The sequence below is a fragment of the Elgaria multicarinata genome, chromosome 3, assembly GCF_023053635.1.
Source record: "Elgaria multicarinata webbii isolate HBS135686 ecotype San Diego chromosome 3, rElgMul1.1.pri, whole genome shotgun sequence".
Taxonomy (NCBI): domain Eukaryota; kingdom Metazoa; phylum Chordata; class Lepidosauria; order Squamata; family Anguidae; genus Elgaria; species Elgaria multicarinata.
Genome location: NC_086173.1, coordinates 40,381,679 through 40,394,995, shown reverse-complemented (window position 1 = coordinate 40,394,995; position 13,317 = coordinate 40,381,679). Strand labels below are relative to the sequence as shown.

Genomic DNA, 13,317 nt, shown 5'->3' with positions numbered 1-13,317 from the left:
ACAGTGACAGAATGGATTTAACAAAATCTGTACATCCCAAACCTCAGGCAGGAAAACCAAATTGCCCCCTCCCCACCATCACCATGGAAGAATATATATTTAATTCTAAATTAGTTACCAAACCATAGATTATTAAATAAAACTATTGGCCATCTCATTTTGTTTAGGAGAAGGAGGAGGAGCTCTTTGCCTTCTTTTCTCCCAGCTGCCAATTCTCAGCCTGAATTACCAACCCGATGCTGGATTGGTTGTATTTGCACTGTGTCACTTACATGTCACTTCATGTTCAACCCCTGCAGCCCCCCCCCCCCCACACACGTGCGATTCCATCCCATGCTGGTGGCCCCAGCTGTCCCTGCCTCTCCATGTTGTTATCAGGCTTGGGCAACTTGTGGCCTGCAACTCCATGATCTCTCACTTGTGGCCCTCACCATGTTTTGACCTACAAACTACAAGTTTGTGCGTCAAAACATCTTGAGGGCCTCAAGTTGCCCTCCCCTGTTCTAGATGGAAGTGATTGTAGGAACAGTGCAGGCTGGGCATTTTGCACAGCAGGGTGTGTGCAATGAACCTGCAGTAAAATACCTAATATGTTTATTTCTATACACACACTAACAATGCAGGAAGGTGCCTTCTGGGCACTAACCTAGGCATCTTCTTGTGGTGGGTTAGATGGTTTTATGGAAGAAGATTACTGGCCTTTGGTGGATGAGGATTTCAGTTACGTTTCTGCTATTCTGCTAACATAATGAGAACGATATGCCTTTCCAGATCATGTACTACCAGCAGGCCATCATGAAGACTACGGTAAAGTCATCTGTCTCCCTGGGAGGGTAAGTTCTGACATTCTTAATGCCAGGGTGGACAACTTTTGGTGCTCCAGATGTTTTGGCCTACAGCTCCCATCAACCCTCACTGTTGCCTAGGGCAGATGGGAGTTGTAGGCAAAAACATCGGGAGGGCAAAAAGTTGTCCGCTTCTACTTCATACCCTTCAATTTGTTTGCTATTAATTCAATGCTTTCAATAATGTTCCATAGCTAGGTGTATATTTTTAAAATCGAAATATCAGAACTGATGCCTGTCTTGAGATTGCTCCTTTGGTTGTGTTTATTTTATCACAGAGTTGGGCAACATTTTTGGGTGGAGGGCTGCACTGGGGTCTGGGGAGTCCTTTGGGGGCCACATTGGTGGTGGGGCTGATGGTGGATGGAGCCAGGGAATTCACACACAGTTACATACACACACTCTTCTCACATGCACATACATATTTCCTTCCTTGTAGTCAGACATCTTTGATCCTTCCCAGGCAAACAAACATTAATCTTCCCCCCCACTTCCTCTTTGTGTCATTCATTATTATTTATTATTACTATTTGTGTCATTCACACACACTAGGGCCTCCCTTTCCTTCTGCCTGGCAATCCCCATGAAAATTGCACACACGCCTTGTCACGATCCTCCTTTAGGCCTATACTGAGCTGGAGAGGATGATGCTTTAGCAGTCACATTTTCTGTTGTCGGACGTCTGAGTACAGTGGCTAGAGCATCGTCTAGTAGACGCTCTAGCATCTGTGCACAGAAGGCCGAGCATAGAGAGTGTGGCTGTTATAGTGGTCGCCATAGGCTGTGGCATGCCTCGCAGCAGCTCCGTAGCAGGAGCGCCAAATGGCAGATGCCCAACTTTTTTTAGTGCAGAGCTTTGGGGCTTTGCCCCTGGATCACTTTGGAGTGGCAGCTGCAACATGTAGATCACCTACCGCCACTCCGAAGCACCCGTGGGGAAAAGCGTCTGTCTAGACGATTTCACTACCAAATCCTGAGTGATGCAGTGTGGGCACTGTCAGCATTATTTCTCTTTCCCCTAAGCAACTTGCATGAGCTGTTTAACATTTCCATAGTTGGTTAGCCCATATGAATCCTTGCCAATATTATTTCCAACATTAATATTCTTTCCTTTCAGCAACTTGATGAAAGGAATAGTTATATGAATAGTAGCTGTTTTGGAGACAGAACAATACATTTTTAGAGCAATTGGAATTTGACAGAAGTTAGATCTCTTTGGCTCTTTCCCCAGATTTTTCAGTGAATTTACCAGTTAAAATGACCAGCTGTCATGTAGAGAGAGAGAGTCTTTTCACGGGAAAGCCATACTTACCCCAAAGCACGGCTTCTCACTTGACATTACCACCTCGGTTGAGTGAATGATTTTCAGTATGAATCTTCTGGCCACAAAGATCCAAAACACATCACTTTTGTTGGATTTGTTTTACTAAGAAAGGCAGGGTTTTTTTTTTGGGGGGGGTTGTTGTCATATTATATGTGTATTCTCTGTAGTTGTTTGTTTATTTATTTATTTATTTATTTATTGCACTTATATACCGCTTCCATAGCCAGGGCTCTCTGGTCGGTTTACAGAAATTCTAAAATTAAGATAAAAACGAGTATACAAAATTTAAAATTCTAAAACACAGAACATACACACATAAAGCATTAAAAACCGTTAAAAAACTAAACATGTGGGTGATTAAGATTGTTTCTATTAGTGACACCACCAAATTTTGTAATTACTCGGCTCGTTGGTTGAAACTCATCCCTTAGTAATGCTCACTTTTATAGCAAGCTTGGATCGATGTATTATGAATTCGCTATTACATTTGGACTTGATTGTGAGTGTTGGGACGTGCACAGTAAAATAGTACACAGATTCCTGCCTAAATTTTCAGTCATCTGACCTGGTCGGATCCCAACCCCAATTACTTGAAGGAGTCTCATTAGTTGCCTCCCTTGTTGTCACCGCCATCACAGCTAGGCAAGGATGGGGAGGACTTTGCAGGTTCATCTTCATACTGACTATCAGCAAGGGCGAATAAACATCACATGACATCATCAACACACACACAGGCCACTTGAAAACAGCCAGTCAGAAAGGGCCCACTTAAGACGATGATGTCATGCCACACTATGCAATTCCAAACTACAGCTTCCAAGATGCAGTTTGATATTGCACCTGTGCAAAAATTGTATGCACAGAACAAGATCTTGTATTAATGGAAAACTCTTCTCTGAGCTCTCATGGATGAATTCATTACTTTCTGAGTTCACTCAGGGTAAGTTCACTGGTTTCTGATTTTTTACATGATCTAAGCCTGAGTTAAGCAAGAAATCTTAATTCCATCTTCTTTTAGTTCTTTAGTTATTATCCTTACATTTTTCTCATTAACGGTTCTGTGAGCAGCACCTGAAAATATTTAAAATTTTGGACCACCAGTTATTGTTTTCATAGATAGACCTCAGAACTAATTGTCTCATTCCTTAACTTCAAAATTTCACTAAAATGTCTTTAGATTTTTGTAACTTAGTTCCTGCCTTTGAATTTACTCTACATATAGGTTCTAGATGAAAGGGTTCTTCCAAATCTAAGATCTGGGTATTTAGTTTCCCCATAAACATCATGAGATAATTTTGAAAACCCAACATGGCATGCAGGCGAGATCTGCATTGAAATGAAATCTTCCCCAGCATAAGCATCTATCATATTTTTCCTGAACCTGGTGAACTATAATTCCCATCAACTATAATTGGCCATGATGGCTGGGGATGATGGGGATTCAACACATTGGAATGCATCTGGTTGGGGAAGTCTGGTCTAGAAGCAGGAGCTTTCTATGGGGTTACAGGGGAAAAAGTTGTTACCTGTTTGTTGGCAAGCACGAGCAGGCAATGGTGGAAAGTACTGTCAGGGGTGCTAATATAAGAAGCCCAAGTGCGTGCCTCCACTGGAACATGTAGACCTCAGGAGTGCGATCTTGTTTTTGAGTTTGTAAAAAAAGATAACAGGGAATTGGAAATTATTTGTGAGGTTGAGCATTTGCCAATAGAGGCCCAATTCCGAACAGCTCATTATTTGATGAATGAAAATGTTTAGAAACATAATTTGATACATCTCTTTCTAGGCTGTAGCTTTTCAGACTTCATGTGGGGGGATCTCATGTTTGAACGATCTCCCATGGAGAAAAAATATCTCTGCAGATAGAAAACTAGCACACCTGTGAGAAGGGTAAGCTAGAACACATCTCCCTGACACACTAGTTTTCCATGGATGGGTTATTTTTGATGTGGAATGCATCCAAATATGTGATCCCTCCCATCATGATCCCTCACCATAGCCCAGGAAGGGCTATACCATGTGATACTCTGAAATGTGTATTTTTATCCTTGGGTTTCTCATAGTTATACAACACTTTTGTGAAACGGTGTGTACAAAATCACTTGTAGGCTAGATGAGAACTTCCAAGTGTTATAATTTGCGTTACAGCAGTCCTAAAATATTCTTCATGTTATAATGTCACCCAAGACCTGTGTTAATAGTTTTCTTCGTTCCTTCCTTCTGTTCTGCTTAAAATACTGCCCAGAGATGATCATCCTATTTTCCTCTCCAATATTTTCAGAATAGTGAAGTACAGTGAACAATTCCGCTCCAATGATGCTATAATTTCAGGATGCCTTCCCAGCAACCCCTGGCTTTCAGATGATGTTGATTTTTGGGATCTCAATGCAAAACTGTACGTATTTCATTTACCTTCAGCTTGTGAGTTGAATTGACTCTAGCTGACCTGTGTGTTTCTTTTAACATCAGAGCAACATTTACCTTTTTAAAGAATTCTTTTTCCTTGCAATTCTTCTTTTCTGCTTGATAGGTTTAGTGAGTAGAGTTGCCATGTCTTCACCTGGAGATGGTGTCTGTCCCTATAAAAGTTGCAAGCTATAGAGAGAAGGTGCTGGTGCTGTGCTTCTTGCCCTCTTGTTCCCATTTATCTTATTCTCCTTTTCTGCCCATTTTAGCAAGCAGGAGTTAAGAAAAGTGTTGCTAAAATGATTGATGGATCAGTAGGTGCGTTAGCAGTATCCCTTTTAATCTTTTAGAGCTTTTTAAGGCAGAAGGCTGAATTCAATTATGGAGAAGCCCTCAGGAGCCAAATCCCAGTGATGGGTGGGACTAAATGTAAAAGGGGCGGGGCCACAGACACCAACCTACTGGCCCCATTCAGAAAACACCTTAAACCACGGCTTTAATCATGGTGGTTAAGCCAGAAAGCCTTATTCACTGTGGTTAAAGCCGTGGTTTAAGGTGTCTTCTGAATGGGGCCATTGTAGGTTAAAACTCTTCCTGCTAGTAGATACGCCTTGGGAGGCATTTCAGCTTTTTGCAATGGGGAAAAACTGTGCAAAAGCCGGGAAACCACTAAATGATTTGTTGGGGGAAAGGGGAAAGGAGTCAGGGGAAGGGGGCATGGCCCTTTGGGAGACCCCAAGCAGGCCAGATTTGGCCTGTGAGTCTAAGGTTCAGCACCTGTATTTTAAAGGGACGAGCACCGCATCTGGATGGATACTTTGCAAAATCATATTCCTCTCAGGAGGTGATCTTCCTCTCAATTTTGCTAGTGATGCCCAGATGTAGCAGGCATAGCTTTCTTTGGAAAGCAGAAGAAATTCATAGCATGGATGAGCATTCTGGACAATAGGTTTTACTTTCACATTACAAATCCGATTTTAAAAAGAGCCACTTTAAGCCTTATATGTGTGTGGTCTAAGAGCTGATCAGAGAGCATGCTTTGCTATTGAATGTAGATGCCTTCACAAAATGAATCCTCTTGCTACAGTGTACATTCTCCAAAACGTAATTAGGATTCATACTTTGTTCTCTGACAATGAATATAATGAATACCGACTCAGGGAAGCAATTGTGTTGTCAATCAAAGCAGATTCTTTGGGTATAATGATCTTGTCATATGAAACAATACTTAATTACAAGTTACTTTAGTGGCCTGACCTCAGGAGCACATAATGGCATATCAGAAAGTGGGGGGTGGGGAATCTCTTTGCAGCCACTTATTTGTAATTAAACTTTCGCAGGGTGGATATCCCCACCAAAACACGAGTGGAGAGATGGGCCTTCAATTTTAGTGAGCTGATGAGGGATCCAAAGGGCCGGCAGAGCTTCCAGCTGTTCCTGAAGAAAGAATTTAGTGGTAGGTATGAAACTGTGCATGGTTTTTCACTTTTCTAGCTCCCCCTTACAGTGCTATAGGACAACGACATCACAAATTAGATAAATTTCATTACAGAAAGATATTTCCCTGATCTAAGGTAACGGTGCAGCCCCACAAAGAGTATAAAACTGTAATTTATAGCTTTTGTCCATGTATTTTGGAAGACATCAAGTGGTTCAGGACATGAAACAGCAATAGTAACCACAAAAAGGACTTATGTGGCATATTAAAATGGCCTGAAAACACAATGGATTTTTGCACTTTACAGTTCTCTCTGTATCTGGAAGTTCGCAAAGAAATAAAATAGCTAGATGTGAAGGAAAACAGGGTTCTCCTAGACTTTTAATGCTTGTGTAAAAGAGGGAATTCTGGAAAGGGAAACTCATCACAGGGGGTGGAAAAAGCTGTACCTACCAAACCTCCTCTTATAAAAAACTATTCAAGGACTTCCTTTGCATTTGGCAATTATATACATTTCATTTAAAATAGCGATGTACGAGATCATGCTATGCTATTTCTTTTTTCCTGTTTAATATAGGAGAGAATCTGGGGTTTTGGGAAGCATGTGAAGATCTGAAATATGGAGACCAATCCAAGGTGAAAGAAAAAGCAGAAGAAATTTACAAGTGAGCATAGCGCTACAAAAGTCTTTTCTTAACTTGCTCTATTTAGTACTATTTCTTAAAAAAAATATAGAGATGGATTGAAAATTTCTTTTTGGGCATCATCAGGCAAGTGTTTTATTGCACACTCTTTACTGGGCACTCATGACGTCATGCACCTTCCGCTCCTTCTAGCCTTCTTTATGCCACAAAAAAAACCTCCAGTAAGTCCGACTTATTTTTAAAGACAGAAGTTGCTGCTATTTCCTGCTGTGTGCAGGAGAAGCAGTGGGATCAAAATGGGCCACTGAATGGGCCACATGCACGTTGTTTACGTCCTCTTTCGGAAGAGGAAGTAATGAGGGACAAGCATGTGTGTGGAGAAGCGGCGGTAAGTAAATGCGATTTCTCCCCGTTTGATGACACCCTTGGTGTGCTTGGGAGGATTTTATGGCATTGGTAATCCATGAAAACTTAGTTTGGATAAAGCCTTTGTGTAATCTAGTTGCACGTAGATCTTTGCCACAAGATAAATTGCAAAAGGCCACATTAAAGTGGGCCTTATTAGAATCCATTCTAATAATAGGCATACTTAACTGGAAATAAGTGCTATGAAATTCAGAAGTGTTATTTATTTTATTTATTATTACATTTATAACCTGCCTTTTTTTCCTGCCAGGAACCCAAAGTGGCGTGCATAATCCTCCTCCTCCTTTTCACTTTATCCTCACAACAACAACCCTGTGAGGTGGGTTGGGCTGAGAGTCTGTGACTGGCCCAAAGTCACCCAGTGGGTTTCCATGGCTGAGTGGGGACTAGAACTCGGATCTCCTGTCTCCCAGTCCGACACTCTAGCCACTACACCACACTGGCTCTCTGTTAGAATTTTATTCAGAATTAATTCTGTTCTTTTTCCCCCTAGCCCAGGAGGATTTAACTAGCCACTTGGCCTGAGACCTTTGCACTAAGGAGGTTTTAGAATATCCTGAGATATCAGCTGAAGTCACAGAAAAGACTCTTAATGTGGGTTGGGGTTGGTCTCCACAATAACATTAGTGCTGCACATCATTAGCACAGCATTTGAGATACAGGGAGCCCTTACAATATCAGTTCATGACAAAGAGGGAGAAATGCATTCTCTTGGTGAAGCAGAACATTTAGATCTGCCTTGGAATTTGAAAAATTTCTCTGAATTCTTTCCTTTACTATATAATTATCTCTTCCTATTTTTAATTTTAGAACTTTCCTGGCACCCGGAGCAAGGCGCTGGATCAATATTGATGGCACTACTATGGGCATTACAGTCAGAGGCCTCAAGCATCCTCATCGCTATGTCTTAGATGCTGCACAGACTCATATTTATATGCTCATGAAAAAGGTTTGTCATTTTCACTTAAAAATCCAGATTGTCTTTTCCAGCTATTCGAGTGGCTTCACTGTAACTCCCACACGAACTTACTTGAAAGAAAGAGTATTTTCACATAGTCCAAATCCATCCTAGTGAATCAATTACTTGGTTCCAAGTGAGTTTGAAGAAAATATATGAAAGAAACCTAGGCTTGAGAGAGCTGAAACCTTGTGGGGTTAGCTTATGCCTGCTTTTGGCCATGCAAATATATTGAAAGTTTACCCTTTGATGCGGAGAGAAGGGATGTATTCCTTCTGCATAAGAGGCTTTTGTGAGACCTAAGAGTCAAGGACGTTCAATGTGTACAATAGGAGCAATTTTGAAAATCTGAGGGAAAGTAGAGTGCCCTTGACCTTTGCCAAAGTTACACTAAGATAGAGTTTTCATTTCTGGGGTAGTTCCTTATTGAACTGTCACGGGGTTTCTTCCTTTTCCATCTCAGGGTATCCTTTTCTACATAAGGGCCTCCCTCCCTCCTTGTCAGTATGGCTGATCTAAGAATAATAGCAGTAGAAGCAATCACCCAAGTAAAGAAAAAGTCTTTTTGTGTGACTACAAGAGTCCCAGGTCCATATAATCATACAGTTGAAGGCAATGGCACATCCATATCCAAAGTCAAGACCATCATACCTCTTCCAGCCACAATCAATAATTCAATCCAGCCTCAATTCCATCTACACTAGGTCACACATAGGGGAGGTGCCCTGCAAAGAAAGTTACATTAGTAATAGCTCTGGATGACTTGGGCTAATGTACTATGCCATAGCCCTCAAGGATTCATAGCACAGAACCTTCAGTAAGACAGTTCCCACTCCTTATTTGCAGCCATGAGTTGATAAAGCATGTACTTGGAAAATGGAGGAGAGACACGAATGGTATACTTATCCTTTATTGGATGTGTTGGCATTTGAGAAAATGACTTAATAGACCCCAGCTTCAACCACATGGACATTAATTTACCCAGTGGTTTTCATAATGCATATTTAATGTGGAGAGAAGAGATGTTCTCTTGTGCTACTGGGCGAGATTATCCTCTCCTTCCCATCCCATCCCAGCCTCTTTGACTCCTATACAGCTATAAGGAGAGATGATTTTAATTAGCATGCTTGTAATCTATAACTACTGGTTTCTCTTTCTTCTCCCCAGTAGGATTCTTATGGTCGCTATTTAAAGTCTCCGATATACAAGGAAATATTGTCCAAGGCAGTTGTACCACAAGAAGTAGTGAAAAAAAGGCAAGTTGATTTGGGTTTGATTATGGGTTATTTGCTATTGGTTTAAATGAGGGCACTAAAAACAAAGTGGCAGATCCTGAGCAAAAATGACTGTGATTTAGACATTTGTTTTCCTGTGGAAGTAGGTCTTCCACAAGAAAATAAAAGTCTGGCTTAGAGAAGGATAACCCTCTTTTACATTGAAAGGTCTGACTTCAATGGAATAGCTTAGATATGCTCTGGCCACTAACATACAACACCTCCTCTTAGCTGAACAGAAATAGCTGCACCTTGTACCTGTTAGTTGTCATGGGAACCATCCTGCAAAAGTCCAATCTCAAGGCTTCTGAGACTGATTTATTGACATATAACAACATTAATAAAAATAAATATGTAGTGTATACATATAACATTTTCTCCAAAGAGTGTCACATGCATTTTCTCAATATCTTTAAGAACAACCTTAAATAGTAGGCCTGTAAGTTACCCTCATATTACAGAGGGGGCAGCTATTGCTAAGAAATAGTGGCTTCCTTAAATCTTATGCAGAGGTAAGATTCATACCATGTTTTTTTAATACCACATACACATACTACATCACTTATCAGTACAAGCTACATCAGAGAAAAGATGGGTGAGGATGCTCTGGAAAAGGAAACCAACAATCCCTTTATAATGTGCCCCCTATTTTCTACTACAAGTCTTGATGGAATCTACTCTAGACACATTCATATTAACCCTTGATAATGGCTTCATATTAAGAAAACACATACATTTTGTACAGATACTTAATCCATATTTGGCTGATATGTTTATGGTAGTCTCAGTTGCTCACCTGCCATATTTGGGCTTGATTTTTAATGAGCCTAAAGACATAACTGCTTCTTACTTAGAAGACACCTTCCTTGCAATTTCCCCAGCACCTCTCAACACCTAAGGGTGTGGGAAGACATAGGTGAAGAAGCCAGCTTAAAAGCACCCTCGCTGTATTTAATTCAAATGTCCCTTTTGCTCACTAAGGCTAAACTCTGGGGTGGGAGAGGAATAAAAAAAGAGCTACCTATAGTACTGGTAGGGTTGCAGCAAAAACTATCTGTGCACTGTGCTAATTTGACTAGCACCTATGATCTCACTAAGATGTTTTGCACTCCCAACCCCCAGAGCAGTTTGATATCTCTTTTAGAAATGTCTGCGTTCATTTTAATAACAAAAGGGATGAACATATACATTGGTAATGGTGTGTGCCGCTTTTTAAAAAGTAAAAATAAGACAGCCTGTCTGAAGTGTGGTGGAAAGGACACTCCTGCTTGCTACTTCCTAGAATATATGTCTGCCATGCAAATTGCAAATCTGGGAGTTTCTCTTTAAATGTTGTCTTTGGGCAATATCTTATGCTAGTCCCACGTAAACTATTCACTTCAATGGGTCTACTGTGGAGGAGTACCATTGCATACCTTAAACTGAAGATACCCTAAAAATATGTTGCATATGAATTGTAGATTTCAATTTTCCAGGTGTATCACTCTGATTCCATTTTGGATAAAGATGCAGCTTATAATTTTTTAAAAAATAAATACATTGATGAATAAAATAAATAATCTCCTTGCTGCTTCCTTTGATGGCCTCTAGATGGCAGGACAAAGCAACACTTCCCAAACAAGACTTTGGGCTCCATCACACCAGCGTTTTATCACACTCCTGTCATGCCTGTTTTGCGGTTTTGCACCGCGGTACTCACATGACAGCGTGTCTGTCCTGCAGTCACCCTGCCTCTTCCCTTCCATTTTTTGTGTTTTCCTAGAAGAAACACCAAAACGCCGGTTTATTTCCTCCCTGTGGGATTAAAGCACCCTTCCACCCCCAGGTATTGCTGTCCTCACGCTATGTCCTTTGTTGGGGGTGTGTGCTTAGAAGGGAGGTCTTGTTGATGAAAGAGGAGGGCAGGGCGGTTCTCCTTTTCCAGCATGCCAGCTTGTGCATTGAACAGACTTCAACCCCACTCTCATTGCCCGCAGAAACAGCACCCAGCTGATGAAACATTGTAAAACTAGACAACAGGGGTATACTAATGGGTCTGGGATTTTCTGCGGTTACCTACAAAGTTGTTGATTGTTTCATTGGGACTTTGGCAGGGAAAAATGGGTGCGGTGAACCTATGTTAAGTGTTATTAATTGGGATTGGGAGAGGGGGGATAAAATAACTGGGGTGTGGAGCATGAAAAGGGGGATGCACTAAGATCTTTAAACATCAAAGAACAAGTGGGGAGCAGCCTTGGCAATGCTTTTCCAACAAGGCTGGGAAAGTGGTCTGCTATCAACCTATTGCCATTAGTGACCCTGTACAGATGACAAAAGTAAGCCATAGTGGTTGAGCACTTTGAGCTAAACATTTTGGCTTACCATGTCATGTGTACCATGGCTTAGTGTGTTGTGTGAACCATTCCTAGCCATGGTGGCTACAAAACCTGGGTTTAAACATGCTCACTAATCCATGTGCTGCAAAGGGGTTAGTGTCCTAGCCATGGCTAGCCATGAACAGGCCCAATACATGCCTGAAAGTATTTGCATGTTGAAGTACTATGTATGGACCTTATTCTGCTTCCAAATGGAATAAAACAGAGTTTGGCTCTTAACATTAATAACACCAGTACTGCCTATTGTTGATACGGTTATGTTTTGCTGAGTATTTAGGGGATGCATATTTGTAGAGTCAGTATTTACACCTGAGAGAGAAAGAACTGAAGAGTGGTTTTGGTGTTTGCTTTACACATTCAGCATGCTGTCTCAGTTGTTAATTTCTCTCCATTTGATCAAGTAATTGTAGGATCTTTCAACCTTAGTAACTCTCTTTGGAGAATTTACAGTTCTCTTGTAATTATCTATAGAACTGTGAATGTCTCCCATCAGAGATGGCCACTTCTTTTTTTGTTAATTTGATGATTTAGAACAGCTTCAAATTGCACATGGCAAATGGTTGCTACACATACACTAAAGTTACACAAGTGTTTCCCCACAATAAATTGTGTACACACAACTGGATCTCAGACCCATGAATATGGGTTTTTTATTGTTTCTATATGAGTATATATGCACATATAATCCCCACAATTTGCGTTTTTGCTTCAGGGCTTCTAATGTGTACCACTGGTATCTGCACATTTTCAGTGAAAAGTGTGCATCGTCAGGATGCATGCAGCAATATGCTGCATAAAAGGTGGAGCTGCTTAGGACGAAGGAGAAGCAAGTACCCTGACCATATCAGCAGTTACTGCCTCAATTTCAGTTTGATTCAATCCCTGATTCATCTCTTGTATGTATAAACAAATCAATGACTTTAGAGAATGTTATCCCAGGATAATTGATTTTGTAAGCAGGTGGTGTTTAATCCATCAGCTCAAAGCTAGTTTGACGCAGTTTCTCAAAACTCCTACATTCCCTGTGTTTCCGGTCACCATTTCCCTCTTATTGTCATCCATGGTAACTGTGTTTTCTCTCACTCTCTGTTTCCTTTTAGCTCTAATAATCCGTTCGCTCGCAAACACCTCCGCTCCAGCCCCAGCCCTGTCATCTTGAGGCAACTGGAGGAAGAAGCCAAGGCTAAAGAAGCAGCGACCAATGTGGACATCACCCAGGTTATGAGCAAGCTGGATCGTAGAAGCCAGCTCAAACAGGAGGCTCCGCCTGCTAAATAGGGCCTAGATGTTGTAAAGCGTATTGCAGGGGGAAAGACCAAACAGAATTATGAGGATGATGGATGAATGTAGGGTTGCATTTCCTCCCCCTTTCCTGCAGGTGGCAGTGGTGCTTCATCATTAGTGACCCATTTCTCTCCCTCCCTCCATTACACAGCATGCTGTTGCCATGGCATCCAGAGCACTGTCACTTCATAAGCCATTGCCGATAGAATCATAGAACGCAGATGGCAAAAGAGTCGCCTTGTGAGCATCGCAGTGACTTTTCCCATATCAAATGAGCTCGTTTTACAAGCCAAGGAAACAATGTTTTCTATAAACGGCCTGAAACATCCCTCCCAGTTCTAAA

At 41.3% G+C, this 13,317-nt stretch overlaps 1 protein-coding gene across 1 annotated transcript in view; it reads left to right on the top strand.

Moving 5' to 3' along the window:
- Positions 1 to 13,317, top strand: part of RGS9 (regulator of G protein signaling 9) — a 64,285-nt gene that overhangs the window by 36,359 nt on the left and 14,609 nt on the right. The window contains exons 11-17 of the mRNA XM_063120041.1: positions 772 to 833; positions 4,451 to 4,564; positions 5,916 to 6,031; positions 6,591 to 6,678; positions 7,894 to 8,032; positions 9,212 to 9,297; positions 12,791 to 12,908. Coding sequence (XP_062976111.1) covers positions 772 to 833; positions 4,451 to 4,564; positions 5,916 to 6,031; positions 6,591 to 6,678; positions 7,894 to 8,032; positions 9,212 to 9,297; positions 12,791 to 12,908 — 723 coding nt within the window. The remainder of the gene's footprint in view (positions 1 to 771; positions 834 to 4,450; positions 4,565 to 5,915; positions 6,032 to 6,590; positions 6,679 to 7,893; positions 8,033 to 9,211; positions 9,298 to 12,790; positions 12,909 to 13,317) is intronic.